This window comes from Microtus oregoni, unplaced genomic scaffold, assembly GCF_018167655.1.
Source record: "Microtus oregoni isolate MIOR12 unplaced genomic scaffold, Mior012 000060F_ref0000265, whole genome shotgun sequence".
Classification (NCBI taxonomy): Eukaryota; Metazoa; Chordata; class Mammalia; order Rodentia; family Cricetidae; genus Microtus; species Microtus oregoni.
In genome coordinates this window covers 10,808,350-10,835,417 of record NW_024543870.1, presented here as the reverse complement: position 1 = coordinate 10,835,417, position 27,068 = coordinate 10,808,350, and the positions used below count along the sequence as shown (strand labels likewise).

Sequence of the window (27,068 nt, the reverse complement as noted above, 5' to 3'; positions counted from 1 at the left end):
CGAGTGCTGGGATTAAAGGCATGTACAACCACTGCCTGGCTAATAAATTATATTTTTTAAGAAAATAAAAAGCTAGACATGACGGTGTATGCCTTTGATCCCAGAACTTGGGAAGTAAAGGCAGGTAGGTCTCCTAAGTTTGAGGTCTTTATAGCCTGCCGGGTTACAAAGCGAGACACTGTCTCAAAAACCACAACCCAAAACTTTGTTTTTCCCAAACAACCAAATCCATTTTTTAAGACTAAAGAATAGAGAGGCATTATACTTCTTGCCAGAGGTTCACCTAGCACACACAAGGCTTGAGCCGGTACCCAGGAAAAAGAGTGGGAGCATAATGAAACAAACACCAGGATTTTTTTCCCTGCTAAAATATACTGGTGATTCTGGGTGTTTCTTTGTAGTTCCCTGTTGTGTATCAGCACAGGCATACGCCTTATTTGGGCCAGCTTTCCTGAAGGGCTGAAAATCAACCAGGCACTTGGTTGGCTCTGAACATTATGGACAAAATACTAGCAATCAGTGTTGCTTTCCAACCATGTTCTCTTTTCTCATCTTGATTTCCCAGCCTAAGGAAATAATGTGATGGCAAGATTTCTATCTTAGCAGTGCCTTTTCTTAAACTCTGACTCATACAAAATGGCACTTGCCTCTTAAAAGGTAGCCATACTAGCTAGTCTGGTAAACACGCCGTTTTTAAAAAAGAAAAAAAACCAAAAAACCCTAGCAGATGAAGTCCTAAAACTAAATTGCACAAAAGAAGGGGAGGAGAAAAAAAAAGCGCTTCTTGTGAGAAGGATGTCCATGAAAAAAGCCAACTGGACTGAGCCTTAAAAAAGCACAGCCCTTTTAAAAAGTGTATTCGTCATAAGCGCAGCAGGAGCTGGCTTCTGTCTAGCTGTTGATACCCCAAGGCAGTGCCCAAGCGCCTGGAAGACAGTTTTTGTCAGCAGATTCAATATAACATGAAAGCCATCCTTGGCAGAGTTCAGTGGTCCTGTTAGCGGAGGCTGCTGCTGCTGCTGGCCTGGGAGCTGCCCATACCGGGGTGATCTGGACTATGTCGGTTCTGGAGGAGACAGGAAAGGGGGAAGAACATTTAGAAATGCAAAGACAGACCTGGCTGGACATACTGCATGCCTTTAATCCCAGGGCTTTGGAGAGAGCCAGAGGCAAGCATATCTCTCTGAGAAGCCAGACTGCTCTATATAATGAGTTCCAGGCCAGCTAACCAAGCCTATATCTCAAGGCTGTCTTAAAACAACAAAAAAAACCTTAAAGATTAAAGGTGTGGACGCAGAGGCAGGCGGATCTCTGTGAGTTCAAGGCCAGCCTGGTCTACAAGAGCTAGTTCCAGGACAGGTTCCAAAACTACAGAGAAACCCTGTCTTGAAAAAACAAAAACCAAAAACAACAAAAAAACCTTAATACAAGATAAGCCTGCTTAGCATAGACTTGTAACCTCTTGCAACTGCTTAGGAGACAGGTAGGAGGATTGCAATAATTTTAAAAGACTAGATCTGGCTCAGTGTGTAGGGCACTGCCTCAAAGAGAAAAAGAACAAGAGAACTAGCCTTGGCCAGTACTGGAAAAAACAAATGTTTGCCCTGGGTTTTCAATCTTGGGTCCAGCTTGAGGCAAAGGGTTCAATTTAAGAAGGCTGACAAGGAAGCTGGAGAGATGGCTCCAGTTATGAGCATGTACTGTCTTGTGGAAAACCCAAGTTCAGTTCCCAGCACCCCCACAGGATGATGACTCCAGCTCCAAGGCTGCCCTCTCCTGGTCTCTGTGGGGCACTGTACTTGTGTAAGGAAACACCTGTATATGTAAATTAAACACAAAACAAAAATGGCTACATGGAAAACTCAACAGGCGCTAAGATTAGCCCTCTACCTTCTTCTTCTTCTTTTCTTTCTTTTTCCTTTTCCGTTCAGGATCCTCTTCTTTTTTCTTTTTCTTCTTTTTGTGATCTGAATCAGATGGCGTTTCTGTAGGAGACATTAAGAGCCTGTTGAGCATAAGATCTATTGCTGGGAACTCTTAAGGCTGCAGGAAACCCAGTACCAAGGGGCACAGCTTTTTTTCCTGAGTTCAGAAAGGATATAGAGGTGCTGGTAGAGCAGCTGCTAAGTCACTGCTTGTCCAAGAAATGTCAAGACATGAGCTTCTTGGGGAAATCTGGGCATCCCGAGGAACTAAGTGCTTCTTACCTGGGGGGACAGGATCCTGGGTGCGGCTCTGTTTATGCTTGTGCTTGTTCTTCTTCTTGGGGGGCTGGATGTGCATCAGACGGCACTGCTCTGGCAACTGAGGGGACGAGAGAATCCAGGTGAATAGAGGAAACTGGGCAGAAAACTTCCGCTGTGCCTTTTAGGCCTCCCCAAGAAGGGACTCACCGGGCCAGTATGGAGGCGGAAACCAGACAGCATGGTCCCTGTGATTGGATTAAAGGAGCTACTAAGAATAGGAGGTTTCTCGATGAGGGAGCGGAGGCTGCTGTTGTCATGGGAGCCAGGGAGGTCGATCATCCCTGGCAGGTCAGGCAGGAAGTTACTTAGCTTCTCCTTCACCTTCTTCCCACAGAACTTATTATAGGCCTGTTCCAGGTTGTAGTGTGTGATTAAATTGGTGCTGCCCGTCAGCTCTGTGCTGCCTAGAAAACAGCAATAATGAACTTATATACCAAAAGCAGATGATAGGGTTTGGTTTGTTTGGTTTTTTGTTGCCACTAACTCAGAAGGTATAAAACTTGAAGACAATTCTGAAGCCATTTCTGACAATTCTGAGCCCTCTCAGTCTCAGCAGTAATGCTCCCCCTTCCCCCTGGGAACCAAGGACCTAACAATTGCCCACACATGTACTGAAATTTTGGGAACTTTCCATCATCTCCCTGAGTTCTTGTGAATGTTCTCCAAATAGAACTCAGTTATTGAACAGGGGGCAAGATAACCCTTAGGTGTTGACTCAAGTCACTGATGTTTTGACTCAGTCCCTGGGAAAGGGGCAAAGTGACCCTCAGATGTTCCCTCTTACCTCATCTGATCTGGCAACCACTCTCCAGCCAATTATTGGTAATAGCCCTTTTGAATAAGCCAATCGTAATAGTTAAAGAACAACCCCCCCACACACCCCTTCCTTCTGTGGTTTTTCCCTTTAACAGTAACCTGTACCAGCCATATGGGGTCTTTCTAGCCTCCCAAATGCTGGAAGACCCTGTCATGACAGAATTAATAAAATCCTCATGCTTTTACATCAGCTGTGGTGTGAGAGACGGTCTCTGGGGGGGGGCTCCTCCTCGGTGATTAGACTCTAGGGTCCAACAAAGGAACTGAAGGAAAAAACAGTTTTTAGGTTTACTTTATGTATATGTTTATTTTGCCTATATGTATACATGTGTACCATGTGTGTGTGTGGTGCCTGCAGAGATCAGAAGAGGGGTTAGATCTCCTAGAAGTACAGATGGTTATGAACTGCCCTAGGAACTGAACCTGGGTCTTTTACAAGGGCAACCCATACTCCTAATTGTTGAGCCATCTCTCCAGCCCCATTTAGGACTATATTTTAATACTAATGAGGAATCTATTAAAAAACAAAAACTATTGTCTTAGTCACTGTTGTATTGCTATGAAGAGACATGATCATGGCAACTCTTAAAACTGAGAAAGCACTTAATTGGGGTCTTGCTTACAGTTTCAAGGCTTAATTCATTATCATGGTGGGCAGGACAACGGCAACATAGTGCTGGAGGAGCTGAGAGCTTCCTACTGATGGGCAGGCAGAAAGAGTCTAGACCTGGCATGTCACCCCCAGTGACAGACTTCAACAAGGCCATATCTCCTAACCCTTCTAATCTATTCAAGGAGTTGCACTCCTTGGTGACTAAACATTAAAATATATGAGCCTATGGAGGCTATTATTCAAAACACAATTTTAGAATTTCAACACTTAGAATTTCAGATTTTGGAGCATTCCAGACTTCACATTTCTGGATTTGGGATGTGTAACTAGTAAAATCTATGCAAATATTCTGAAAAACTCGAAACATTTTAGATAATAGACACTAAGGCTATAAAAACTTAATAGTCAGATGCAGTGGCGCACACCCATAAGCCTGGAATGCCAGCACTCAGGAGGCTGAGGCAAGACAGCTCCATTCAAGGCCAGCTTGGGCTGTGTAGTGATCCTGTCTCAAACACCCCCAACTCGGGAACATACAATAAACACAAATATTAAACTGTGGGCTAGAGGAATGGAACAAATGGAGCTAAGTAGGATAGAGATGGAACCCAGCTTTAATAGGAAGACTAGTCACCATAGGAAAACAGATTTTGTGGCTGTGACTATCTTGTGACCAATACATTTATTCTTCATGATACCAAGTATTACTTAGGAAGGGCTACTCAATGAAAATATGAGCAACCAGAATTCTAATACTAGCTGTCCTCTTTGTTGCTCTTTCCTTTTATCTATGTAATGGGATAATAGCTTTGTGTTTCACTGCTTTTTTAAAGATTTATTTATTATGTATACAGTGTTCTGTTTGCATGTATGCTTGCAGGCCAGAAGAGTGAACCAGATCTCATTATAGATGGTTGTAAGCCACCATGTGGTTGCTGGAAATTGCCTCTCACAACTGGCACTGCCTTCTGCTTGCCAGGGTGTCTCCTTTCAGATGAGAAGGAACTTAGTGCTTTTCATAATCTCTAAACAAACTGATCAATGTGGCACACACCAGTAAACCCAGCATCCAGGAAGAGGGGTAGGAAGCTCAGGAGCTGATGCTTATCCTTGGCTACACTAGTTTGAGGCCATCCCGGGTGACACTAGACTGCATCAAAGGGGGAATTAAGGAAGTAAGTATCAGGGGCTGGCTAGCTGGCTCAGCACATGACTCAGATTGCACGCCCCGCACCCACACAGCCGACAGGCATTTGTATGTCATTCCAGTTCCAGGGAATCTGATGCCTTCTCTGACTTCCATGGGTACCAGACCACACATGTCACATACACACATGAAGAAAAACATTCATACATATAAAATAAACTAAAAAAATACATACATGAGTTTAACTTCTATTTAAACTGCTAGTTCTCTGAAAATGACTTATAAACTTCTTTCAGAAGCCATGGCTCCTGAAAACAAATCCTGAAATGTCAATCCTATGCAGATTCATTTTTTTTCTCTCCTTGAAATTCTAAATCCTGCTCACATCACTATGGCCTCTTCCAGTTATTGGACCTAACATTCTGTAATACATTCTGTAAGTGTAGAAAACAATATTTTTTGTTGTTATTTTGAGACAGGGCTTCTCTGTAGCGTTGGAGCTAGTCTTGGAATGTCAAACCAGGTTGGTCTTGAACGCACAGAGCTCCGCCTGCCTCTACCCCCACCCCCTCCTCTCAGTGCTGGGATTAAAGCCTTGCGCGCCACCACTGCCTGATGAAAACAATACTTCTTAGTTAAAACAAAATTTAAAACAGTGGTAGAGTGCTTGTGTAGCAATGTGGAAGGCCTTGGCTGAGTCTCAGTCCTGGGAGCCCGAGAAGGAAACTGCTACTTAAATGCCCATAATACATGGTGGTGCATGCTTTTAATTTTAATTTCAGTACTCGGAGGCATAGGCAGGCGAGTCTGGTTTACAAAACAAGTTCAAGAACAGCCATAGCTACACAGAAAAACCCTACTTTGAAAAACAAACAAACAAATCGTGGTACTTGAGCCTAATACTATTTTTTAATTGATTTTTCTAAAGATTTACTTTATTTCTTATTTTATTTTTTGTTTTTCTGAGACAGGGTTTCTCTGTAGCTTTGGAGCCTGTCCTGGAACTAGCTAGCTCTTGTAGACCAGGCTGGCCCCGCCTCTGCCTCCTGAGTGCTGGGATTAAAGGCATGAGCCACCACTGCCCAATTTAAGATTTACTTTATATTGTATGTATGAGTATTTTCCTGCATGCATGCCTGTTTGCCACATGCATGCTTGATGCCTATGGAAGTGATGAGCCTGTGAGCACATGCAAGAACATGGGCTCCTAACCACTGAGCCAGCTCCAGCTTTTTAAAAATTTATTCATTAATTTTTTTTTTTTTTTTTTGAGACAGAGCCTCTCTTGTTTTGGATGACTTGTAATTCACTATGTAGACCAAGTTGGCCTCAAACTCGGAGAGATCCACCCTGCTTCTGCCTCCCAAGTGCTGGAATTAAAAATATGAACTCAGACTAAAAGATTTATTTTTACCATATCTGTGTGTATATGTGTCTGTGCTGTGTGAATGTATTCCACATACCATTTGAGCACCTGTGGAGGCCCAGCAGAGGGTGCTGGATTCCCAGGAGCAGGAGCAAAGGAGAACTGTGAGGCTCCCCGCGAGGGTTCTGGGAACCTCATAACCTTGGAGCCCTCTCCAACTCCCCTGTAGCTAAGACTGGCCTTGAACTTCTGATGGAGCCAAGGATGCCCTTGGACTCCTGATCTTCCCGCCTACACCTCCCAAAGCGCTGAGATTATAGACTTGTACCACCATGCCTGGTCCCCAGAACTCCTAAGCATAAACTCTACCAGCTGAGGTACATCTCCAGCCTTCCAATTCATAGTTTTATTCCAACTTAGCTTTGGAGCCTCATCAACCACTATTCTTCCATGCAAAATTAATATCTCTCTCTCTCTCCTTCCTTCGTTTTTCCTTTTTAAGGTTTTTTTTTTTTTTATTTTTCGAGACAGGGTTTCTCCGTAGCTTTTGGTTCCTGTCCTGGAACTAGCTCTTGTAGACCAGGCTGGCCGCGAACTCACAGAGATCCGCCTGCCTCTGCCTCCCGAGTGCTGGGATTAAAGGCGTGCGCCACCACCGCCCGGCCTTTAAGGTTTTTTTGAGACAAGGTTTGTCTGTGTTAACAGCCCTGGCTGTCCTGTAACTCTGTAGACCAGACTGGCCTCGAACTTAGAGATCTGTCTACCTCTGCCTCCCGAATGCTGGGATTAGAGGTGTGCACTACCTCTGGCCTGGCTGACATCTTATTCTTGATGTCATTTTGGCTAACAGCACATTTTGAAAACCTAAGATGTGTGAAGCGTAACTACAAAGTAATAAGACTGACACTAACAAGAATACAAGCACAATCCTTAAACCATATATTTTAAATCTCAAAAAAAGAAGCTACCTAAAGACTAAGTTTACCAATCTCCACTTCTCACACTCATCCCTCCCAGCATTTGTCTCTAATGGAAATTCAGTATTTGTCAACTGATTTACAGAAACAGGTACAATCAGAACAGATAATGCAAAAGATAAACTACTGGAGGAAGGTGGGCCTGGTGGTACAGAGTGAGGTGGATCTCATTGAGTTCAAGACCGACCAGTCAGGACTACAGTGAATTCCAGGCAAGCCTGAGCCACACAGTGAGACTCTGTCTCAACAAAACAAAACGAAACAAAACAGTCACAACTAAAATAAAACTTCTGCAAGACACCTGTCACTAAAGCACAGTCAATTGCAGTTTGTCAATTACAAAATACAATACAAATAAGAATACAGACGATACCTATCTAAAAGGGCTACAATAAATACTACACATTGCTACACACGTCTCCCGAGTTCCAAACAACGGCTCAGGCTGTGACCGAGTCACGGACGGCGGACAGCGCCCAAACCCACCCCACGAAGGCGAGCCCCTCACCCGGCAACTCCCGCATCAGGTAGAAGGGGCCGCTCCCAGCAGCCGACTTGTCTGCGCCCGCGGGGGCCGAGCTCGCGGGCGGCGGCGGGGCCGCGCCTGGACCCCCTCCCGGAGGAGGCGGAGGCGGCGGGGGCGGCTTCCCGGGCCCGAAGCCCAGGGCGCTCGGGGGCGGTGGGGGGTCGGCTTGAGCTCCGAACAGTGCCGTGAAGTTCTCCATGGCACCCTCGGCTCCCGGATTACCCGGGATCCGGCATCAGCGACGTTTATTGGACAGCGCTCTCGCAGGGTCCCATCCTCGTCCTCTAAGGGCTTCCCGTCATTGGATACAATAGGCCACGCCTACCGACTTCCGGCTACCACTTCCGTCGCTTTAAGAGACGGTTCGGGAGGTGGGTCTCAGTCTTATAGCCAATAAAATGACTCAGGTGGAAAAGCGACAACCCTACGGACCAATAGACTACCCAACTCACTTTCTGGTTAATCGCAGCGCCCAATAAGACATCTACATCCGGGTCCGGAGGCGTTGCCTCTGCTCTCCCGCCCAATAGAAGCCTCGCTGTCGAGGGGCGGCGGAGGGACGAGCCGGGGGCGGGACGGAGCCGGCGAGGGACCCGGCTGGGAAGATGGCTGTCCTCGCGCCTCTGATCGCCCTGGTGTACTCGGTGCCGCGGCTTTCTCGATGGCTGGCTCGGCCCTATTGCCTGCTGTCCGCGCTGCTGTCCGCCGCGTTCCTCCTCGTGAGGAAACTGCCGCCGATCTGCAGCGGTCTCCCCACGCAGCGCGAGGATGGCAACCCGTGTGACTTTGACTGGGTGAGCGCCCCCTGCCTCGGTAGCTCCCGACCTTGACCATCCCCGCGCCGGCGGGTGCACGGGAAAGTGTGGGAGGACATTTCGGGAACCTCCTGGCTTAAGATGGAGAAACAGAATCCAGGGTTTCCTCCACACAGGAACGGTGTTCTACAGGGTTGCCAGGCTTCCCGGGGCGCCGGCGAGGAAGACAGACCAGTAGTAGAAATACCGTTTTTCTATCTTTCTGTCTATCATCTATCTATCTGTCTGTCTGTCTGTCTATCTATCCATCTATCTATCCATCCATCTACCTATATCTATCATGTATCTATCATGTGTCTGTCATCTATCCATCCATCTATCTGTCTATATCTATCCATCTATCTATTTATCTATCTATCTGTCATCTGTCTGTCTGTTTGGCAAATTGATCTCAGTGTAGTTAGACAACTTTCCCAAGGTCACACAGTGCTCAGAAAGTGCTGCCTTACCCCGTTCAATTCTTATAGGCCGGCCCACTTAGGTCGCTAACTCAAAATGACTCAGGTGGAAAAGCAACCGCAGGACTGCCCAGACACTGTAACTGCACACCCTATCATCTTCAGGGGGGTGGAGAAACAGGGAAGGCTACAAAAACACGAGGCAGGGAGGGGGGCAATAATTTCAGAACAATTAACATTGCTGTGAAGGTAGTGGACATAGAGCTAATATTCCTTTCCTGTACAAATATTTATGTTACAATGGCAGTGACCCAGACTCAAGGCCGGAAGGTTTTACTATAACCTTGGGTAAGCCACGTTTCTTTCTTCAGACACTTCTGGGACTCTCAAACAAGATTATTAACTTTGTTTACATTAAAGATACCATACTTTTGCCAGGATTTGTGTTGTACCCCGTTGGTCCTAGCACTCTGGAGACAGAGGCAGGTGGATCTCTGTGAAATTGATGTAGGCTCTTCTGGTCTGTATCACACATTCCAGGTCAGACTACATGGTGAGACCTTGTCTCAAAATGACACCACACCAAAACCCTACTTTCCTTTGTACCTTATAAGTTGTAACACTGCCAGGTGCCTCTTAAGAATCGCCTTATGAAACTGGGTGGTGGTGGCGCAAGTCTTTAATGCCAGCACTTGGGAGGCAGAAACAGGTGGATCTCTGTGAATTTGAGGCCAGCCTGGTCTACGGAGTGAGTTCCAGGACAGCCAGGGCTACTCAGTGAAACTTTGTCTCAAAAAACCAAAAACAAACTGTAGCACAATTAATAAAAACCCAGAGACAGAAGCTGGAGTTCAACCTGAAGGTCAGAAAAGCAAAACAGCCAGCCACTCTTAGCTCTACCTCAGTCGGAAATGGCGATCCTGCCTCCAGGGAATCTAGAAGGAGACCGCATCTGAGAGCTGTCTTATATCCCTCTCTCAGGCTAAAATTAAAGGTGTGTGTCACCACTGCCTGGTCTGTAAGGCTGATCAATGCCGCTGTTTTACTTTCTGATCTTTAGGCAAGCTTTCTTTATCACAATACAAATGAAATATCACTACAACAAACGTCACTACAACAAACCTCACATACACTTCTGATAATCCAAATTGGGTTCCCAGTGCCCACATCAGGAGTCTCATGGCTGCCTGTAACTCCAGGTTTAGAAGTCTTTTTCAGGCACCTACATTCATTTGCACATACCCGAACATACCACCCTGCTTTTGAAATAGTTTTAAGAAGACCTCAACTTGGCTGGGTGCTGGTGGCACATGCCTTTAATCCTGGCACTCAGGGAGCAGAGACAGGTGGACCTCTATAAGTTCAAGGACAATCTGGTTTACAGAGCTCCAGGACAGACTCTAAAGCTACAGCGAAATCCTGTCTGGAAAACAAAACACAAGAAGACCTTAACTCTTGGGGCTTGATAGATGGCTGAGTGATTTAGAGCACTGGCTACTCTTCTAGAGGTTCCTCACACCGACTTGTCAGGTCGCAGCTCTCTGTAATCCAGTTCTAGCACTCACCTCTGGTCTGTGAGCACTAGACACGCAGTGCACTTAGATACATTCAAGTAAACCACTAATTCACGTAAAATGAAGATAATTCTTTAAAAACAAACACACATCAAACTCTCGATACTGGCCAGCTGTGAAACTTTCTTAATGAACTATGAGTCCCAGTTTGGCGTGAGTAGACTCCTGAAAGATTAAAGGAGCCAGGCTATGCCCGCAAAAGTGGAGCTGTGCCTGTAGTCCTTACTGGCCTGGAACTGACGTCAACTAAGACAGGTTTGGGTTTTAGGCTTTTCTCCTGCTCTACCCTCCAGAATGCAGGGTTCACATGTGTGCAGTACTTCCTGTGGGCTCACTCTGTGTATCCTGAAGATGCAAAACAATAAAAGTTTGAGATTCACTGGTAGTGCACATCTGTACTGTCAGCATCTGGAAGGCGGGGCCAAGGAGATTACAAGTCTGAAGTAGACCAACATAGGGGGCTGGGCGCCACCCTGACCTATAAAACATTCTCGAAAACAAAACAAAATTAAAAACATATAACCTAAACTATATAGCAAGATCCTTTCTCAAAACCAAATGATAAAAGAATCCAGCCCTTGAGAGGCTGAGGGGGGAGGAGCATAGTGAGTTTGAAACTGCCCTGGACAACACAGTGAGAAGATGGAAGAAGTGAGTCTGGCATGTTGTCTAACCTCCACACGGGTGCTGTGGCTCTGGTGGTGATGTGCCACGACAATCCTGGTGCCTTAGAGGCTCAGGTAGAATTGCCTGGGCAAGATAGTGAGAGCAAGTCTCAAGGACAGAAGTGGGGACGGAGGAAAAAGAGGAAACCCAAAGGTCAGGGATTCGCTCAAAGACACATGCAGTTGCCAAGGGTGGACTCTGAACCTGGCTCTTTTGACTTGTTGGTCCCACTACACCTCAGCCAGCTCCAGTTATCTCTTTATTATCAGCCCAAGCTGGATTTCTTGCTTTGCATTTTGCATTCTGCCCTCTGTCCCATCAGCCTCATTCACCACGTGGCTGTGACTGATTGTCTTCCAGAGAGAAGTGGAGATTCTGATGTTCCTCAGTGCCATCGTGATGATGAAGAACCGTAGATCCAGTAAGCCGACCTGCTTTGCACTGCTGGGGGTTAGGACTCTGGCCCTGCAGAAGCTCCCTTCTAGTGGTAGAGGAGAGGAGCCTTATTTAATGAACTAGTTCCACATTTCCTGCCTGGGGCTAGTTTGACCGTGGACTTCTGTGTCCTCTCACCCCATTCCCACTTGTAAGTGCCCCAGGAGGAGGGACAAAGAGTGGGAGCCCTGCGCCCAGCCTGACTCTGGTCTCTCTGTCCCAGTCACCGTGGAGCAGCATGTAGGTAACATCTTCATGTTTAGTAAAGTGGCCAACGCGATCCTTTTCTTCCGCCTGGATATTCGAATGGGTCTACTGTACCTCACACTCTGCATAGGTGAGAAACTGCATTTATTATGTTAAGGTTCTATAATTAATAATTTGGAATAGTAAAGATCTTTGATAAAGGCTTGATTTTTGAGAACCAGGTTCCAATCTTTATCTTACACCTAATGAATTATATTTGTAGCTTTTAATTATATGTATGCGGTAAGTATTTACTTGGACAGTACTTTAAGAAGAATATATGCTGGTGATCTCTGTAGACATGTGTATTCTTTGGTGTCTGACATACTAAGTGGGTTTACAAATCTGTAAGAGACCCCATATGTTATCTCTGACATGCATGTTAACTCTGTGCTCAGTGTTCCTGATGACCTGCAAGCCCCCCCTGTACATGGGTCCTGAGTACATCAAGTACTTCAGCGATAAAACCATTGACGTGAGTATCCTGCTTCTGTCGCTTTGGCTTCTGCTGTGTGGGTTGTGCTCGCTGTTCATAAAGATGTTGCTTGAGGACAGCAGTGAGTACCTGGGCTTGGTGGTGCAAGTCTGATACGCTGGTAGCCGAGAGGCTGGGGCAGAGCTGCCGCAGGAACTGTTTCCTGCTTGTTTGTTTCCTCATTTTTGTTTTTGTTTTTTTTTTAATATTTATTTATTTATTATGTATACAATATTCTGTCTGCATGTATGTCTGCAGGCCAGAAGAGGGCACTAGACCTCATTACAGATGGTTGTGAGCCACCATGTGGTTGCCGAGAATTGAACTCAAGACCTTTGGAAGAGCAGGCAATGCTCTTAACCATTGAGCCATCTCTCCAGCCCCCTCGTTTTTGTTTTTTAGACAAGATTTCTCTATATAGCGTTGCCTGTCCTGGAACTCCCTCCATAGAGCAGACTGGCCTCGAATGAAGAGATCCGCCTTGTTCTGCCTCCCAGATGCTGGGGTTAAAGGTGTATGCCCCTCCCCATCCAGTGGATGGCTACAGTTTCAGGCCAGTGCAGGCTTCTAGTGAGTGCCAGGGCAGCCCCAGCTACATAGTAAGAGTCTGTCTCAAAGGAAAGGCTGGTAGGCAGGTGAGTTGGCTCATCAGGTGAAAGTGTTTGCCACATAAGCCTGACAACCTGAGCTGGGTCCCTGGAACCCTTGGAAAGGTAGAGGAGGGAACCCACTCCCCAGAGTTGTCCTCGATAGATATATGATAGATAGATAGATAGATAGATAGGCAGGTAAATAGATAGATGGAAAGGTAGAGGAGGGAACCCACTCCCCAGAGTTGTCCTCGATAGATATATGATAGATAGATAGATAGATAGATAGATAGATAGGCAGGTAAATAGATAGATGGAAAGGTAGAGGAGGGAACCCACTCCCCAGTGTTGTCCTCGATAGATAGATAGATAGATAGATAGATAGATAGATAGATAGGCAGGTAAATAGATAGATGGAAAGGTAGAGGAGGGAACCCACTCCCCAGAGTTGTCCTCGATAGATAGATAGATAGATAGATAGATAGATAGAATGATTGATAGATAAATGATAGATAATAGACAATAGATCAATGGTAGATAGATAGATAGATAGATAGATAGATAGATAGATGGATAGATAGATAGATAAACTTTTAAAAGAAAAAGTTCAGTGGATAAAAAGAAGGTCCTTGCTGCCAAACCTCTGTCTTCAGTCTGGAAAGAGAAAACTGTAAGTGGGCAGTGGCCTGTGTGCCTATACCCACATAAGAAATGTAATTAAAAAATTTTTAGGTTATTTAAAAAAAATGGCCATTTCGCTTATGGTAGAGTACGTGCCTCACATGTGTGAGGCACTGGATTCAGTCTTTGGTACAACAAACCTGGAAAGGTTGTCAGGGCACTGGTTTGTTGTGGGGAAGGGAAAGCCCAGTGTAAGGCGTTAGCCACAGGTCTGAACCTTCTCATGCCCAGCTGTTTGAGCCTAGCCTCTCTTCCTTCTGTGTGGCAGGAGGAGCTGGAGCGGGACAAGAGGGTCACTTGGATTGTGGAGTTCTTTGCCAATTGGTCTAATGATTGTCAGTCATTTGCTCCCATCTATGCTGACCTTTCCCTCAAGTGAGTATGCAGGGTGAAGCCTGTCAAAAATGGAAGCGTGGTGCCTGCCTTCCTTTCCTCTAATTTAGCACATCCACAGTTCTTTCCCCCTTTCTTACCTAGTTATCTGCATTTCCAGTTCCCTTGATCCATCCCAGTATTTTTCAGCATGTTAAATAGTATATGTTTTTGCAGGTACAACTGTCCAGGGCTCAATTTTGGGAAGGTAGATGTTGGACGCTATACCGATGTTAGCACACGGTATGTAGATACCTGGGAAGAGGGTCGGAGCTGAGACTTTCTTAGAGTGATGTAAGTGATATACAAAGTCCTCTCTGGCCTTGTAGGTACAAAGTGAGCACGTCACCCCTCACCAAACAACTCCCCACCCTGATCCTGTTCCAAGGTGGCAAGGAGGTTATGCGGCGGCCACAGATTGACAAGAAAGGACGAGCTGTCTCATGGACCTTTTCTGAGGTACATAAAAAAAAAAATGGGCAGTGGTTTGGAGAAGGATACAGCTGTGAATGGGCTCTGTAGTTAGTCTGGGTTTAATCCTGCCCTTGCCCACCAGTTTTGAGGGTGTTGATCAGTTACTGGATGTCACCTAGTAAGTCGCTCTGCAGGTTTGTTACTTGCTTGCTGCTAATACTGAGGACAACCATAAAGGCATGCTCTGTGAGGTGCCTGTGATCTGTAGGCAATGAGGTCCTCATCAGTACACTGGAGGCAGTAACAGCTGGCTCATGGGCTTGCTTCACAGTTGCATGTGTGTACATACAATATTGGCATAAAAATTGACGGCTAATAGACACATAAATGCCAAAGAAAAGTTAGGGCAGATTTCTGCCCTCTGTTGTCTAGACTAAATACTTAGTTTAGCTAAATACTTCCTACTCCCCAGCTCTGAACTTTACCTTCCTACCTAGTGTCTGATATTCATCACTTTCGCATAGGAGAATGTGATTCGAGAATTCAATCTGAACGAGCTCTACCAACGAGCCAAGAAGCTGTCAAAGGGTGGAGACAGTGTGTTGGAAGAGAAGCCTGTGGTCCCTGCTCCCGCTGCTGTGCCAGATGGGGAAAACAAGAAGGACAAATAGGACCCTGCTTTGTTCTTGCTGCCTCTGGACTTCCGGCACCTTTGAGGCCCAATTCCAGCTGTAACCACAATCCTTGCCTAAGGCTGTGGCCGTTTGTTTTCTCTTGTTTGACTGTGCCTGGGTTGGGGCAGGGTGCCTGCTTCTGGTTTTTAAAGAAGCTTCTTGGGAACCATGAAGCAATGAAGGACTGTTCTACCCTGGCCAAGTGTTTCTGGGAGAGATGATCTCATAGAGGTAGAAAAAGTTTCCCTCCAAGGTTGAATCAGTGTGTAAACTGCTTTTCAACGCTTGGATATCACCAGGCTGTGGTTTCATTATTCCTCCTAGTGAGCCTGCAAAGCATCGACTAAATTAAACTCTAATATTAGATGTCAGAGTATTAAGCACTAGGAATTCTTCCTCAAAGAGCCGTTCTTCCTTTAGGCCTTTCTGGTTTGATCTGAAGCATTCATAAAGCAGTTAATCTTAAGGGATTGGTGAGATGGCCCAGTAGTTAAGGGCACTGGCTCTCCCGGAGGATGCCTAGCAGTCGCATGGGGGCCTGGACTGTCCGCATCTGTAGTCCAGGGACTCCAACATCACCTCCTAGCCTTGGCTGGCCCTGTATGCATGTGGTGCACGATCATCCATGAAGGCCGAACACCGAAAAGGGGTGTGTGTTGTAATTTAATCTTTAAGTGTCTCTGATCCCGATGAAAAACCTTCAACCAGAATTTCCATCGTTGGAAATAGAATTGAATGATCCGCCTGTATTGGGAACCGAGAGGAAGGACAATGCAAGCTTGAGAGTTTCTTTTGCGTTTTGGGACCAGAAGAAAGCGCCAGGGCTGGGGCAGCCGTTTTCTCCTACTGTCCACACAGCTTTCCCTAATAAAGGGATTGTTATTTTGATTGCCTTGGTGTTTCTCCTTTATTAGAAAGTGGGCAGCTGCGAAGGGACTGCTCCAATTTTTGTTGTTGCTCTTTTTTGAACCTAAGATTGAACATTGAACTCAGGTACTCTAAGCCAAACACAGCTCTAGAGCCCAATTAACTTTTTTTTTTAAGTTTGTGGGTGAGGGTCTTGATCTGTTGGAGGGATTAACCTCTGAACCACCATCCCCTTGATTCACCTAAATACCTGAGAGTTACCTGAGACTAAAGGCGCCAGCTACTGCGCCTGGGTCGTAAATGGGCTGGGGTTCAAAGTCCACTTCCATAAAAGGCCACACCCTTTGGTTTCACCACGTGAGGACTTGGATCTCCAAGTTCGGTTCAAGTTAGCGAGTTTCTGTAGTCTGTACAAATGGCACGGAAATGCGGTGTAAACTTCACGTGGAATTGGTCCACCGATTCTGGAGTAGACGGTTTAGGTACAGAGAGTCCCTACCCGGCGCCAAGCCTTTTTTTTTTTTTTTTTTTTTTGTTTTTGCTTTTTGTTTTCTCCCTGAGTCCCTCGTGCACGTCCCCTACGCAGCACAGGGTGGTTTGATCCGGTCCTCGGCACCGCCCCCACCCCCTTCTGATGGCAGCGTGGTCGTGCTTGAAGGTCCCGCCTTCAGGTCACGTGGGTGCCTTTACCCGCGCTTCCTTCCCCGAGAGGCTTGTACTTGAAAGCTGGGATTTGGAGCTGTAACTTTGTCCTTCGGGTCTGCGTCGCCACCCTATCCTACCAGCGCCCCAGCCCCACATTGCATCTGCCGCCGGAGGTCCCCACCATGGCCCCTATCGGAAGAAAGCGGAAGGCCGCGCCGGCAGAGACTGTGGACAAGCGCGAGAAACTGGCGGAGGGCCCGGCGGTGGTCATTGAGCACTGGTGAGGGGCCGGGGAGTCGTGGGGAGGGGGCGGACGGGAAGCGTAGACCCGGGCCGCTGGGACCACAGGCCCCGTCTGCAATCCCTGTGTCCGCAGCACGAGCTGACGCGTCTACGGGCGCCACGCTGCTGCCCTGAGCCAGGCTCTGCAGCTGGAGGCCCCAGAGCTGCCTGTGCAGGTGAACCCCTCCAAGCCGCGGAGGGGCAGCTTCGAGGTGACGCTGCTGCGCGCGGACAACAGCCGTGAGTGGAGGCCGCGATGGGGTTAGGGGCGGGAAACGAAACCCGAGCACCTATGACTGAGGGGATGGGGTAGTGGGTGCCATCATGATTTAGCTTTATCCGATCCTTCTCAGGTGCTGAACTCTGGACCGGTATAAAGAAGGGCCCACCACGAAAGCTCAAATTTCCTGAGCCTCAAGAGGTGGTTAAAGAATTGAAGAAGTACCTTTCCTAAGATCGTTGGGCAGGGAGCCCCCATGCTGAGGTTTGCATCACGACGCAGGAACGCACATTGGGCAGACTGTGAAAGTCTCAACACTTACAGCTATCTCACAGAGCAATCACCCATCTTTGGTGACTTTTTTTTTTTTTTTTTTGGATTTTTGAGATATGGTTTCTCCGTAGCTTTTGGTTCCTGTCCTGGAACTAGCTCTTGTAGACCAGGCTGGCCTCGAACTCACAGAGATCCGCCTGCCTCAGCCTCCCGAGTGCTGAGATTAAAGGCGTGCGCCACCACCGCCTGGCAGGTGACTATTTTAATTTCATGACTCTTGCAAATGTTACTGGTTCGACAGTGTGACATGTCAGGTTTTTTTTTTTAATATTTATTTATACAATATTCTGTCTGTGTGTATGTCTGCAGGCCAGAAGAGGTTTTGGCACCAGACCTCATTACAGATGGTTGTGAGCCACCATGTGGTTGCTGGGAATTGAACTCAGGACATTTGGAAGAGCAGGCAATGCTCTTAACCACTGAGCGCTCTTAACCACTGAGCCATCTCTCCAGCCCCGACATGTCAGTCTCTGTAGATAAGGTCTCTCCAGAATCTTTGCTGTTACTTAGCTTTACATGCACTTTTCTGGTTTTTGTAATAGTCTGTGTGATAAGATAGCATCCCCCCCCCCCCAACTCCCTTATTAGCTACGTGGACTTATTTTGTCCCTAGTGCTTCATACTGTGCTTTGGCATGTTTTCTGCACTTGCATGTTGAGTGCACTCTGGATTTTGGGTTTTTGTGTGGCTAACCATAGCTGGGACTGTGCATGTCTCTCTTGGTCCTTGTGATTCCTGGAACCTACTCATGTTCCCTTATCTATTTGCAGCCTTCATTCCCTGGAGATGTTGAAGCATTTATGATAGTGCATGGCCAAACTTAAGCTATGTACCTGAAGCCACAGTTTCTTCCTCACCAGAAATGATGGTTCCGTTGTGAGGCAGCCCTTGTAAAAGTTATTTGGATTGGTTTAATAAAAGTTAAAATTAAAGTGTCTGCGAGCATGGGTCAAATTTAAATTTAGTCTTAAAAGGACGGCACAACCGGCTTCATGGGTTGTTTGTTGTTGGTCTTTGTATTTTTCATAATGTAAAGTAACTTCTGTGTGGGAACTGTAGGGTCTATGTTAAAACGTGAGATGCTTTTAAAAAAACATGGATGTTGCTGTGTTTGGTGCTGTATGCCTGCAATCTCAGCACCTGGGAGACTGACAGGAAGACTGAAAATTCATGGCTAACCTGGCCTACAAGACCAGATTGTTTTTTGTAAAACAAAACAAAACTATAAAAATTTATTTATTTATTATGTATACAGTGTTGTCTGCATATATGCCTGCAGGCCAGAAGAGGGCACCAGATCTCATTACAGATGGTTGTGAGCCACCATGTAGTTAGTTGCCAGAAATTGAACTCAGGACTTCTGGAAGAGCAGACAGTGCTCTTAACCACCGAGCCATCTCTGCATCCCCCAAAGTAAAGTTTTTAAAGCAACTACTTTTAATCTACTTCTTGGAAGTGCTTATGGAGAGAACATCTTCTAGGCCCATTGAGGGTTTTGCTAGGCTTGTCATTCTGGCAGTGAGTAAGCCCCGTGGCTGGGCTTCATGGCCGACTGTGACACCAGCCACAGGGGCTGAGGCAGTTCAGTGCCAGCCTGGGCATTTGAGATCCCACTCATTCTGGTGCTCTATGTAAGATAGCTTCATTCCTTCGCAGACATCCTTTAAGTAGAACACAGACTGTCCCTGAATTTTCAGTGACTGTCAGATCTCTTGAACTGTGAAAGGCCTAGTCTTAACTATTCCTATATCTTAACTAGAGTTGGGGACCACAATTATTTTGTCACTGAAAAATGGATTACAAAGAAATAGCTCAGGTTCATAATTTTCTATTCATGGTATTGCTATTTATTTAACTTCTGCCTGGCACACAAACCTGGGGAAGGGAGATCAGTGCTGAGGAGGGGACATGTGCTTGCTTTTCTCCCAAGAAAGCCTTTTGCTGATCAACAGTTGTCACCCTCCTAGGAGTCCTGCCCCGCCCTACCTGTCCACTATGTTACTATATCAATCTCTGTTTCTGACTCTGAGGAAGGGTCAGGCCAGACAGAGGGAACACCAGGCCCTAGCCTATCCTCCTCTGCCCAGTTCACCACGTCAATCTCTTCGTCTTCAGAACTGCCAGGACATGGGTCCCGCAGTTCAGGGTTAGTAGACACTTCCCTGACTGCCTTGGACGCGGGATACAATACCTCATCCAGCCCTGTCTCTACCCAGTTTGAGCATGGAAGTGAGAGATCCCTGTAAGACCTTTGGGAAGAGTCAGGGGAGTCAAGGTGGAGAAGTTTTTCTCCCTGACCATCCAGTGGCTGGGAGCTGGTAACTTCAAGGTCTGGAGTCCAAGAGCTTCTCAGGGAAAGTGCCTCTCTGTTCACCTCAGAGGGCATGACAAGGGGGCTAAGGGGCTCAGCTGATTCTGTGTTCTCAGAGGGCATGACAAAGGGGCTAAGCGGCTCAACTGGCTCTTTGTTTTCACCAACCAGTTCCTTTTCCAATCCTGTAAGGTCTCTGGGCCAGAGTTCTATGTCTGGCAAACACCATTCTTCCCCTTCAATCCAATTCTTTCCTGTTTCTGACAGGTGATAACTTGGGGTTCTGCAGCCTTCAGCCCCAGGACTCTCCAGAGATCCTACTGGTGGTTCAGCATCTGAGCCACATAGCATGAAGTCCAGAATCTCTTCCAGCTCACTGGTGGCCGCAGCGCTTGTGATCCGGTACTGCTCAGCTTCACAGGGCTGGCCCAGCAGGGCTGTGTCAAACGTGTAGGGCTCGCTGCAGTCGAGGTTCAGCACAGGCTCCTTCCCTATCAGCATCGGGCTGGACCCAAAATCTGACTTCACCACAGGGTGGTCTGGGGAGTGGCTAGCACAGAGCAAAATGTCCTGTAGCCCCGGGCTCTCTGGGGAGTCCTGACACAGCTGGGATCCAGCAGGTATTTCCTGCACACTGACTGAGGCCAGCAGAGTTCCTGAAGGCTCTTCTACGCCCGAGGGTCCTGGGACCTGGGGGCTGTCTCGGGTGTTTCTGAGGGGAGGCTCCTGCACCACCTCCCAGCAGGTACCATTGACAATCTTCCTAAGCTTTACTCTCCCAACCTGCCCCTCCTCTACAGAGCTGGAGGCAAGGGCTCGGAATTCGGGGCTCTGCTTCCTGGCGCCACCTGTCTTCCTAACATCTGATGGGTCTGGAGTGCTCTCCAGAGGACTGATGTCCCCTGGCTTCTGCTTGTCCACAGCCTGTGCTGCTCCACTTACATTTCTCTGCCTCCAGAGACGCCGGCCAGGAGCTGTGGGCACTGAACTGGGACCACTTAGAACGCTAGAAGGCCCAGGTGTACAGACATGGGCTGATGGCTTTGAGCGACTCAGCCTGATCTTGCGGGGCAACAGCTGCTCATCCATAGAAGGGTACAAGGCAGGATGGCAATGTGCCGTAGGGCCTAGAGCAGGGTCCCTCTTCTCCGTAGGCCCTTCTCTCTGGCTTGATGGAGACGAGCTTCTCTCTTGAGTCGAGCAAACCCTGGCCTTCTTCTTGAGTAAAAGGGTCTCTGGCAAGCTATCCACAGTTGTTAAGCTGCTCTTTTTGTGAGGCCCCTCTTCTTTCCCTGAGGACTTCAACCTCACTGCTCCAAGAGGACCAGGAGTCTGGGGGGCAGGTAGTAGAGCTCGAGGGCGGGGGCTGGGTGTGACCACTCTGGCAGAGATTGGTGCGGCACTGGGTGGTTGTAAGCACTCTCTGTTTAGTCTTCGGCCCTGGGGAGCCTTTACTAACTTACCACCCTCCAGCTGAAGGGTTTCCAGCTCGGAGACTCGGAGCTGACGGGCAGCAGAAAGCACATCCTGGGCTTCTTCCTGAGATACTTCCATCTCCGAAGTATACAGGAAATCCACCAGCTTCCTAAGTGTCCTGATCTTTAGGCCTCCCAGTTCCAGCACCACCTTCCGACCCTGAACTGGCCTTTCTCGCTCCAGACGTTCTGTGAAGAAGGGACTACAGGCAGACAGGATGCAGCAGTGGGCTGGGACAGCCTCACCTGGGGGGGAAATACACACTTGTTATGCTTTTTCTTTGGTCTGTTTTTAGTTCCAATAACAAAAATCACTAATTTGAAAACAAAAAACAGTATCATATAATGTAGGGTGATGTGGGATTCCCCTCTGTATATTGTGAATATGTTTTATTGCCATTGGTTAATAAAAAAACTGCTTTCAGCCAATGGCTTAATATAGCCAGGCTAAATATATATATATATATATATATATATATATATATATATATATAGATAGATAGATAGTAGGCGGAGTCAGAGTTGCCATGTAGCCACTGCAGGAGGCAAACACTGGATGTGACCTTACCCATAGGCCACAACCATATGGTGATACACAGATTAATAGAAATGGGCTAATTTAAGATATAAGAGCTAGCCAATAAAAAGCATGAGCTAATAGGCCAAGCAGTGTTGTAATAATACAGTTTATGTGTGGTTATTTTGGGTCTGGGCGGACAGGAAATGAATGAGCAGCCTCCAACTATAGTAGATGCTTAGGGCTTTAAAAAGCCATATTCTAGGCTAGGCAGTGGTGGCACACGCCTTTAATCCCAGCACTCAGGAGGCAGAAACAGGCGGATCTCTGTGAATTCGAGACCAGCCTGGTCTACAAGAGCTAGTTCCAGGACAGGCTCCAAAGCTATAGAGAAATCCTGTCTCAAAAAACCAAGAAAACAAACAAACAAACAAAAAACCGTATCTAAGTGAGGTTTAGTGGTGCATGCCTGTAACCTCAAAACTTGGAAGGTAGAAACATCAGCAGTTCACAGTCATTCTCAAGGCCAATATGAGCTATAGGAGTGAAGTGGGAGGTCCTTCTGTGTATGTGTTGCTTTTATTGGTTGATGAATAAAGCTGTTTTAGCCAATGGCTTAGCAGAGTACAACCAAGTGGGAAATCCAAACAGGGATATATAGAGGGAGGAGGTGAGAGTCAGGGAGTTGCCACTTAGCTGCCAAAGGAAACATGCCGGAACCTTACAGGTAGGCCATAGCTTCGTAGTGATACACAGATTAAAAGAAATGGGTAAGAATACACATAAACTATTGACCAAACAGTGTTGTAATTAATACAGTTTACGTGTGATTATTTGAGTCTGAGTGGCCAGAAAACAAAGGTGCAATCTGTTTACATAGGATAAATTAATTTTGTTTTCCTTTTGTTTTTTTTTCTTTTTTTTAAAAGATTTTTATTTATTAATTATATTTACAACATTTTCCCTACATATATGCTGCAGACCAGAAGAGGGCACCAGATCTCATTACAGATAGTTATGAGCCACCATGTGGTTGCTGGGAATTGAACTCACGACATCTGGAAGTCAGTGCTCTTAACTTCTGAGCCATCTCTCCAGCCCTCGTTTTGATTTTTCAAGATAGGGTTTCTCTGTGTAGTCCTGACTCTCCTGGAACTCGCTCTGTAGACCAGGCTGGCCTCAGACTCAGATCTGTCTGCCTCTGCTCCCATATGCTGGGATTAAAGGCATGAGCTATCACTGCCCAGCAAGAAATCTTGTTTTCAAAAGACCCAACTAAACAAAAAAATTCTTAAGTGCTTGACATATCTTAAACTTTTGCAACTATCCCATTAGGCTATTATGTGCATTTTATAGATTTTCTATGCCCATAAAACTTGCAATTTGTTTTTCTTTGCTTATTTTCAGACAAGGCCTGGTTATACCCCAGACTTAGCTCAAATCCATGAGCCATTTGACAATACTGATTAAAGATGTACACCACTACATCAGGCTCTCGTCTCCTTTGGGCGTGTGCATACGTGTCTCTGAAGGGGTGATGTCTTCAAGCGACTGTGTGCTTGTGGAAGTAAAAGGACAACCTCAAGTGTCATCCCCACCTTTCGCCTTATTGACATAGGGTCTCTTTGCTATTCAAAAGGCCAGGCTAGCTGGTCTATAAGCTTTCAAGGATTTTCATGCCTCTGCCTGCCACCTAGGCAAAGGAGCACTGAGACTGGAGGTGCACAGAGCTGTACTGGCTTTACCTGGGGTCTGAGGATTCAAACTCAGGTCTTCACATTTACATGTTAAATTCATTACCCATAGAGCAATCTCCCTAACCCCTATAGTTCCTTTATATATATTTATTTAGGGTACTTGGAAGCCAGAAGTTGACCTCAGTCAATTGTTTACCTTATCCTTTAAGACAGGGTCTCTGATTGAACCTGGACCTCACCAATTTGGCTAGACTGGTTAGCCAACGGACCCCAGGGGTCCTTCTGTTTCCAAATCCCTAGCATTGGAATTACAGGAACATATCAAGGCACTCAGCTTTTTATATGGGTGCCAACAAGCCAAACTTAGATTCTCATGCTTGAAAGACAAGCACTTTACCAACTGAGCCATCTCCCTAGCTCCTATTTGTGTGTCTGTGGGCACGGATGTGTGTGTGATAGCATATACATATAGGTCAGGGGACACCCTGGGATATCTGTCTTCACTTTTCACTTACTTTGACACAGGATCTGTTTGTTTCTATCTGCTCTCTACACCAGACCAGCTGTATTTGAGATTCCAGGGTTCTGTCTTTGGCCTCCCATCTCCTTGTATGGGGCATTCAAGGCACAGACTTGTCTTGGGTTTTAGGGATTTGAGCTCAGGTCCTCATGCTTGCACACCTAGTACTTTTAGCCAATGAGCCATCTCGCTACCTTCTTACTTAGCTATTTTTAGGCCAAATATCATGTGATCGAGGCTGGCTTAAAATTCCCTCTGAAGTAAAGTATGAGCTGAACTTCTGATCCTGCTTCTACAGGCATGCACCGCTGTGCCTGGTGTAATCTATTCTGATCCTGCTTCTACAGGCATGCACCGCTGTGCCTGGTGTAATCTATTCTGATCCTGCTTCTACAGGCATGCACCGCTGTGCCTGGTGTAATCTATTCTGGGGAACTGAACCTAGAGCTTCATGAAACTATACTAAGGCTCTGTCAACTGAGTTATATGCCCGACTTTTTTTAAAAATATTTATTTTATATATAGTTTTCTGCCTATACATATGCACCATATCTCATTACAGACAGCTGTAAGCCACCGTGTGGTTGCTGGGAATTGAATTCAGGACCTCTGGAAGAGCAAGCAGCCAGCGCTCTTTACTTCTGAGCCATCTTTCCAGCCCCAACTTTTTAAAATTTTATATATTTTTATTTTATTTGTATAAATGTTTTGCTTTCAGTGATGCCTGAGGCCAGAAGAGGGCACTAGCTTTCTTGGAACTGGATAAACACTAAGCTGCCATGTGGATGCTGGGAACGGAACCAAGGTTCTCTGCAAAACACAAGTACTTTTAACTGATGAGCCATCTCTCCAGTCAGTACCTCCCACCCCAGCTTTGTATTATTTTTGTTGTTTGGGTTTTTTTTTTTTGTTTTTTTTTTTTTTTTTTTTTTTTTGGTTTTTCGAGACAGGGTTTCTCTGTGGTTTTGGAGCCTGTCCTGGAACTAGCCTTGTAGACCAGGCTGGTCTCGAACTCACAGAGATACGCCAGCCTCTGCCTCCCGAGTGCTGGGATTAAAGGCGTGCGTCACCACTGCCCGGCTTGTTTGGGGTTTTTGTGGGTTTTTTTTTTTTTTTTTTTTTTTTTTTTGGTTTTGTTTTTCTCTGTAAGTAGCCCTGGCTGTCCTGGAATTATCTCTAGCCTTGAACTCAGAAATTTTCAAGCCTCTGTCTCCGGAGTGTTGGGATTACAGGTGTGTGCCACCACTGACAGATTATGTTTGTTTTTTGTTTTGAGACAGGGTCTCAAAAGATGCCTTATCATGGAAAGTGCTAGGAGCTGACCACGCCTACAGATTTGAGTTCAGCCCTTAAACTCAGAGGATAAAAGGAGAAAACTGACCTTCACCTAGGGACTGCAGCAACACCTCCCAGCTCACGAAATAAACATGTATTTGTGTGTGACCGAGCCTAAGTACATACAGGAGTAGCATGCATGAGTATGACTCACTCTGTAGCCTGGGCTCTCCTTGAATTGGTGATCCTTTAACTTCCTAATTTTATGGTTTTTTTTATTTTTTATTTTTTTTATTTTTTTATTTTTTGGTTTTTCGAGACAGGGTTTCTCTGTGGTTTTGGAGCCTGTCCTGGAACTAGCTCCTGTAGACCAGGCTGGTCTCGAACTCACAGAGATCCACCTGCCTCTGCCTCCCAAGTGCTGGGATTAAAGGCATGCGCCACCACCGCCCGGCCCTAATTTTATGTTTTAAATTCATATTTCTGTTGCTGACAGGGCATTGGATCCCCTGAGTTATGACTGGTTGTAAGCTGGTACAAAAATCAGCAGATGTTCTTAGCTAATGAGTTCTCTTTCTCTCCCCATTCTAGTTTAATTGTAGGAGGAAAAAGCATAGTAACAGTTTAACTGTTTAAAATTTTCCTAATTATTTTACGTGCTTTACATGCATGTATATATCTGTGCATCAACATGTGTGAGTGACAGACAGTGATAAACTGAAATGTGGGTGCTGGGAACTGAACTAGGGTCCTCTGGAAGAGCAGCAGTGCTCATAGCCATCGCTAGCTTTCCGGTCCCCACAATTTTCCTTCTAAGAAGAGTTTTAGAGGGGCTGGGGAGAGCTCATTTGGTAGAATGACTGCCTAGCATGCAAAAAACAAAAACAACAGGGCTGGAGAGATGGCTCAGAGGTTAAGAGCATTGCCTGCTCTTCCAAAGGTCCTGAGTTCAATTCCCGGCAACCACATGGTGGCTCACAACCATCTGTAATGGGGTCTAGTGCCCTCTTCTGGCCTGCAGGCATACACACAGACAGAATATTGTATACATAATAAATAAATAAATAAATAAATAAATATTTAAAAAAAAAAAAAAACAACAACAAAAAAACCCAGGACTGATCCTCAGCTCTTTATCATGTTAGGATGGTGGTACATTCAGGAGGCAGGAAAATTAGAAGTCCCAGGCCCTTTTCAGCTACATGGAGTTTGAGGAAAGCCTAGGCTGAATGAGTCCCTGTCTCAAAAACAAAAACAAGACTTACCCTAAACCAGGTGTGGTGGTGAAAGAAAGCCTTTAATCCCTGCCCTGGGGAGGCAGAGGCCAGCCTGGTCTATACAGTGAGTTCTACAGAGCGGCACAGTGAGACCCCACCTTAACAAAACAACACCACCAACACCCCATCTCCTCCCAACACTGATCATCCTGGAAACAAAACAATTTCCACCAAAGAGTTACAATATTTATAGGCAAGAACATTCTCCTGGGTTTATTATTTACCTCTGGCCTTGGACCTATTTTACCTTGTTCAACAGTGATTTTCAGCTGAACCTCCTTTATTTTCTTACCCTCTGCCTGCAGAAGGGCATCGCAAAACACACCGCTCTGCTGCTGGTGACGAAGCTGCAGAAAAGCTACCCGGAGGAACCGGGGATTCCTGTAGAGGATTTTGGAACTGGCAGGAGAGCACATGTTGTATCTGGTCAATAAATCTTCTAAGTTTTCACGGCTCAGATTCCTGTGGGTGAGATAATATATTTCAGAGGTATAATTAAACCTAATTTATTTTTTGTCTTTGAAATGGTGGAGAAATTTGAGCGACAAGTTGAAGAAACATCAGCTGAGAAGGTATGCTGAGGATAATCTCAAGAAAGACTATTGTAACAGTGGTTTC

At 46.2% G+C, this 27,068-nt stretch overlaps 4 protein-coding genes across 5 annotated transcripts; 2 read left to right on the top strand and 2 right to left on the bottom strand.

The window, feature by feature from the left end:
* On the bottom strand, nt 1-7,972 carry Med19 (mediator complex subunit 19). The gene is made up of 5 exons (XM_041639773.1): nt 7,674-7,972; nt 2,394-2,650; nt 2,208-2,304; nt 1,891-1,985; nt 1-1,066 (listed from the first exon to the last, which is right to left on the bottom strand). Exons 1-5 carry the CDS (start codon nt 7,888-7,890, stop codon nt 998-1,000), a joined length of 735 nt encoding a protein of 244 aa, XP_041495707.1. The 5' UTR covers nt 7,891-7,972; the 3' UTR covers nt 1-997.
* A 274-nt stretch (nt 7,973-8,246) lies between these two features.
* On the top strand, nt 8,247-15,919 carry Tmx2 (thioredoxin related transmembrane protein 2). 2 transcript variants are annotated; one of them, XM_041639844.1, is made up of 8 exons: nt 8,247-8,485; nt 11,505-11,565; nt 11,803-11,916; nt 12,224-12,300; nt 13,840-13,946; nt 14,121-14,186; nt 14,273-14,402; nt 14,882-15,919. In XM_041639844.1, the coding sequence occupies exons 1-8, from the start codon at nt 8,297-8,299 to the stop codon at nt 15,026-15,028; spliced, it is 891 nt and encodes a 296-aa protein (XP_041495778.1). In that variant the 5' UTR covers nt 8,247-8,296; the 3' UTR covers nt 15,029-15,919. The 2 variants fall into 2 exon arrangements, with proteins under 2 accessions (XP_041495778.1, XP_041495779.1); XM_041639845.1 differs by lacking the exon at nt 14,882-15,919 and having other exon boundaries at nt 14,121-14,175; nt 14,273-14,365.
* Nucleotides 15,920-16,565: 646 nt separating this feature from the next.
* Selenoh (selenoprotein H) lies at nt 16,566-18,315 on the top strand. Its single transcript, XM_041639847.1, has 4 exons — nt 16,566-16,823; nt 16,920-17,065; nt 17,179-17,309; nt 18,149-18,315. Exons 1-3 carry the CDS (start codon nt 16,726-16,728, stop codon nt 17,277-17,279), a joined length of 345 nt encoding a protein of 114 aa, XP_041495781.1. The 5' UTR covers nt 16,566-16,725; the 3' UTR covers nt 17,280-17,309; nt 18,149-18,315.
* A 1,056-nt stretch (nt 18,316-19,371) lies between these two features.
* Nucleotides 19,372-26,866, bottom strand: Btbd18 (BTB domain containing 18). Its single transcript, XM_041639705.1, has 2 exons — nt 26,743-26,866; nt 19,372-21,410 (listed from the first exon to the last, which is right to left on the bottom strand). Exons 1-2 carry the CDS (start codon nt 26,864-26,866, stop codon nt 19,372-19,374), a joined length of 2,163 nt encoding a protein of 720 aa, XP_041495639.1.
* Between the last annotated feature and the right edge of the window lie 202 nt (nt 26,867-27,068).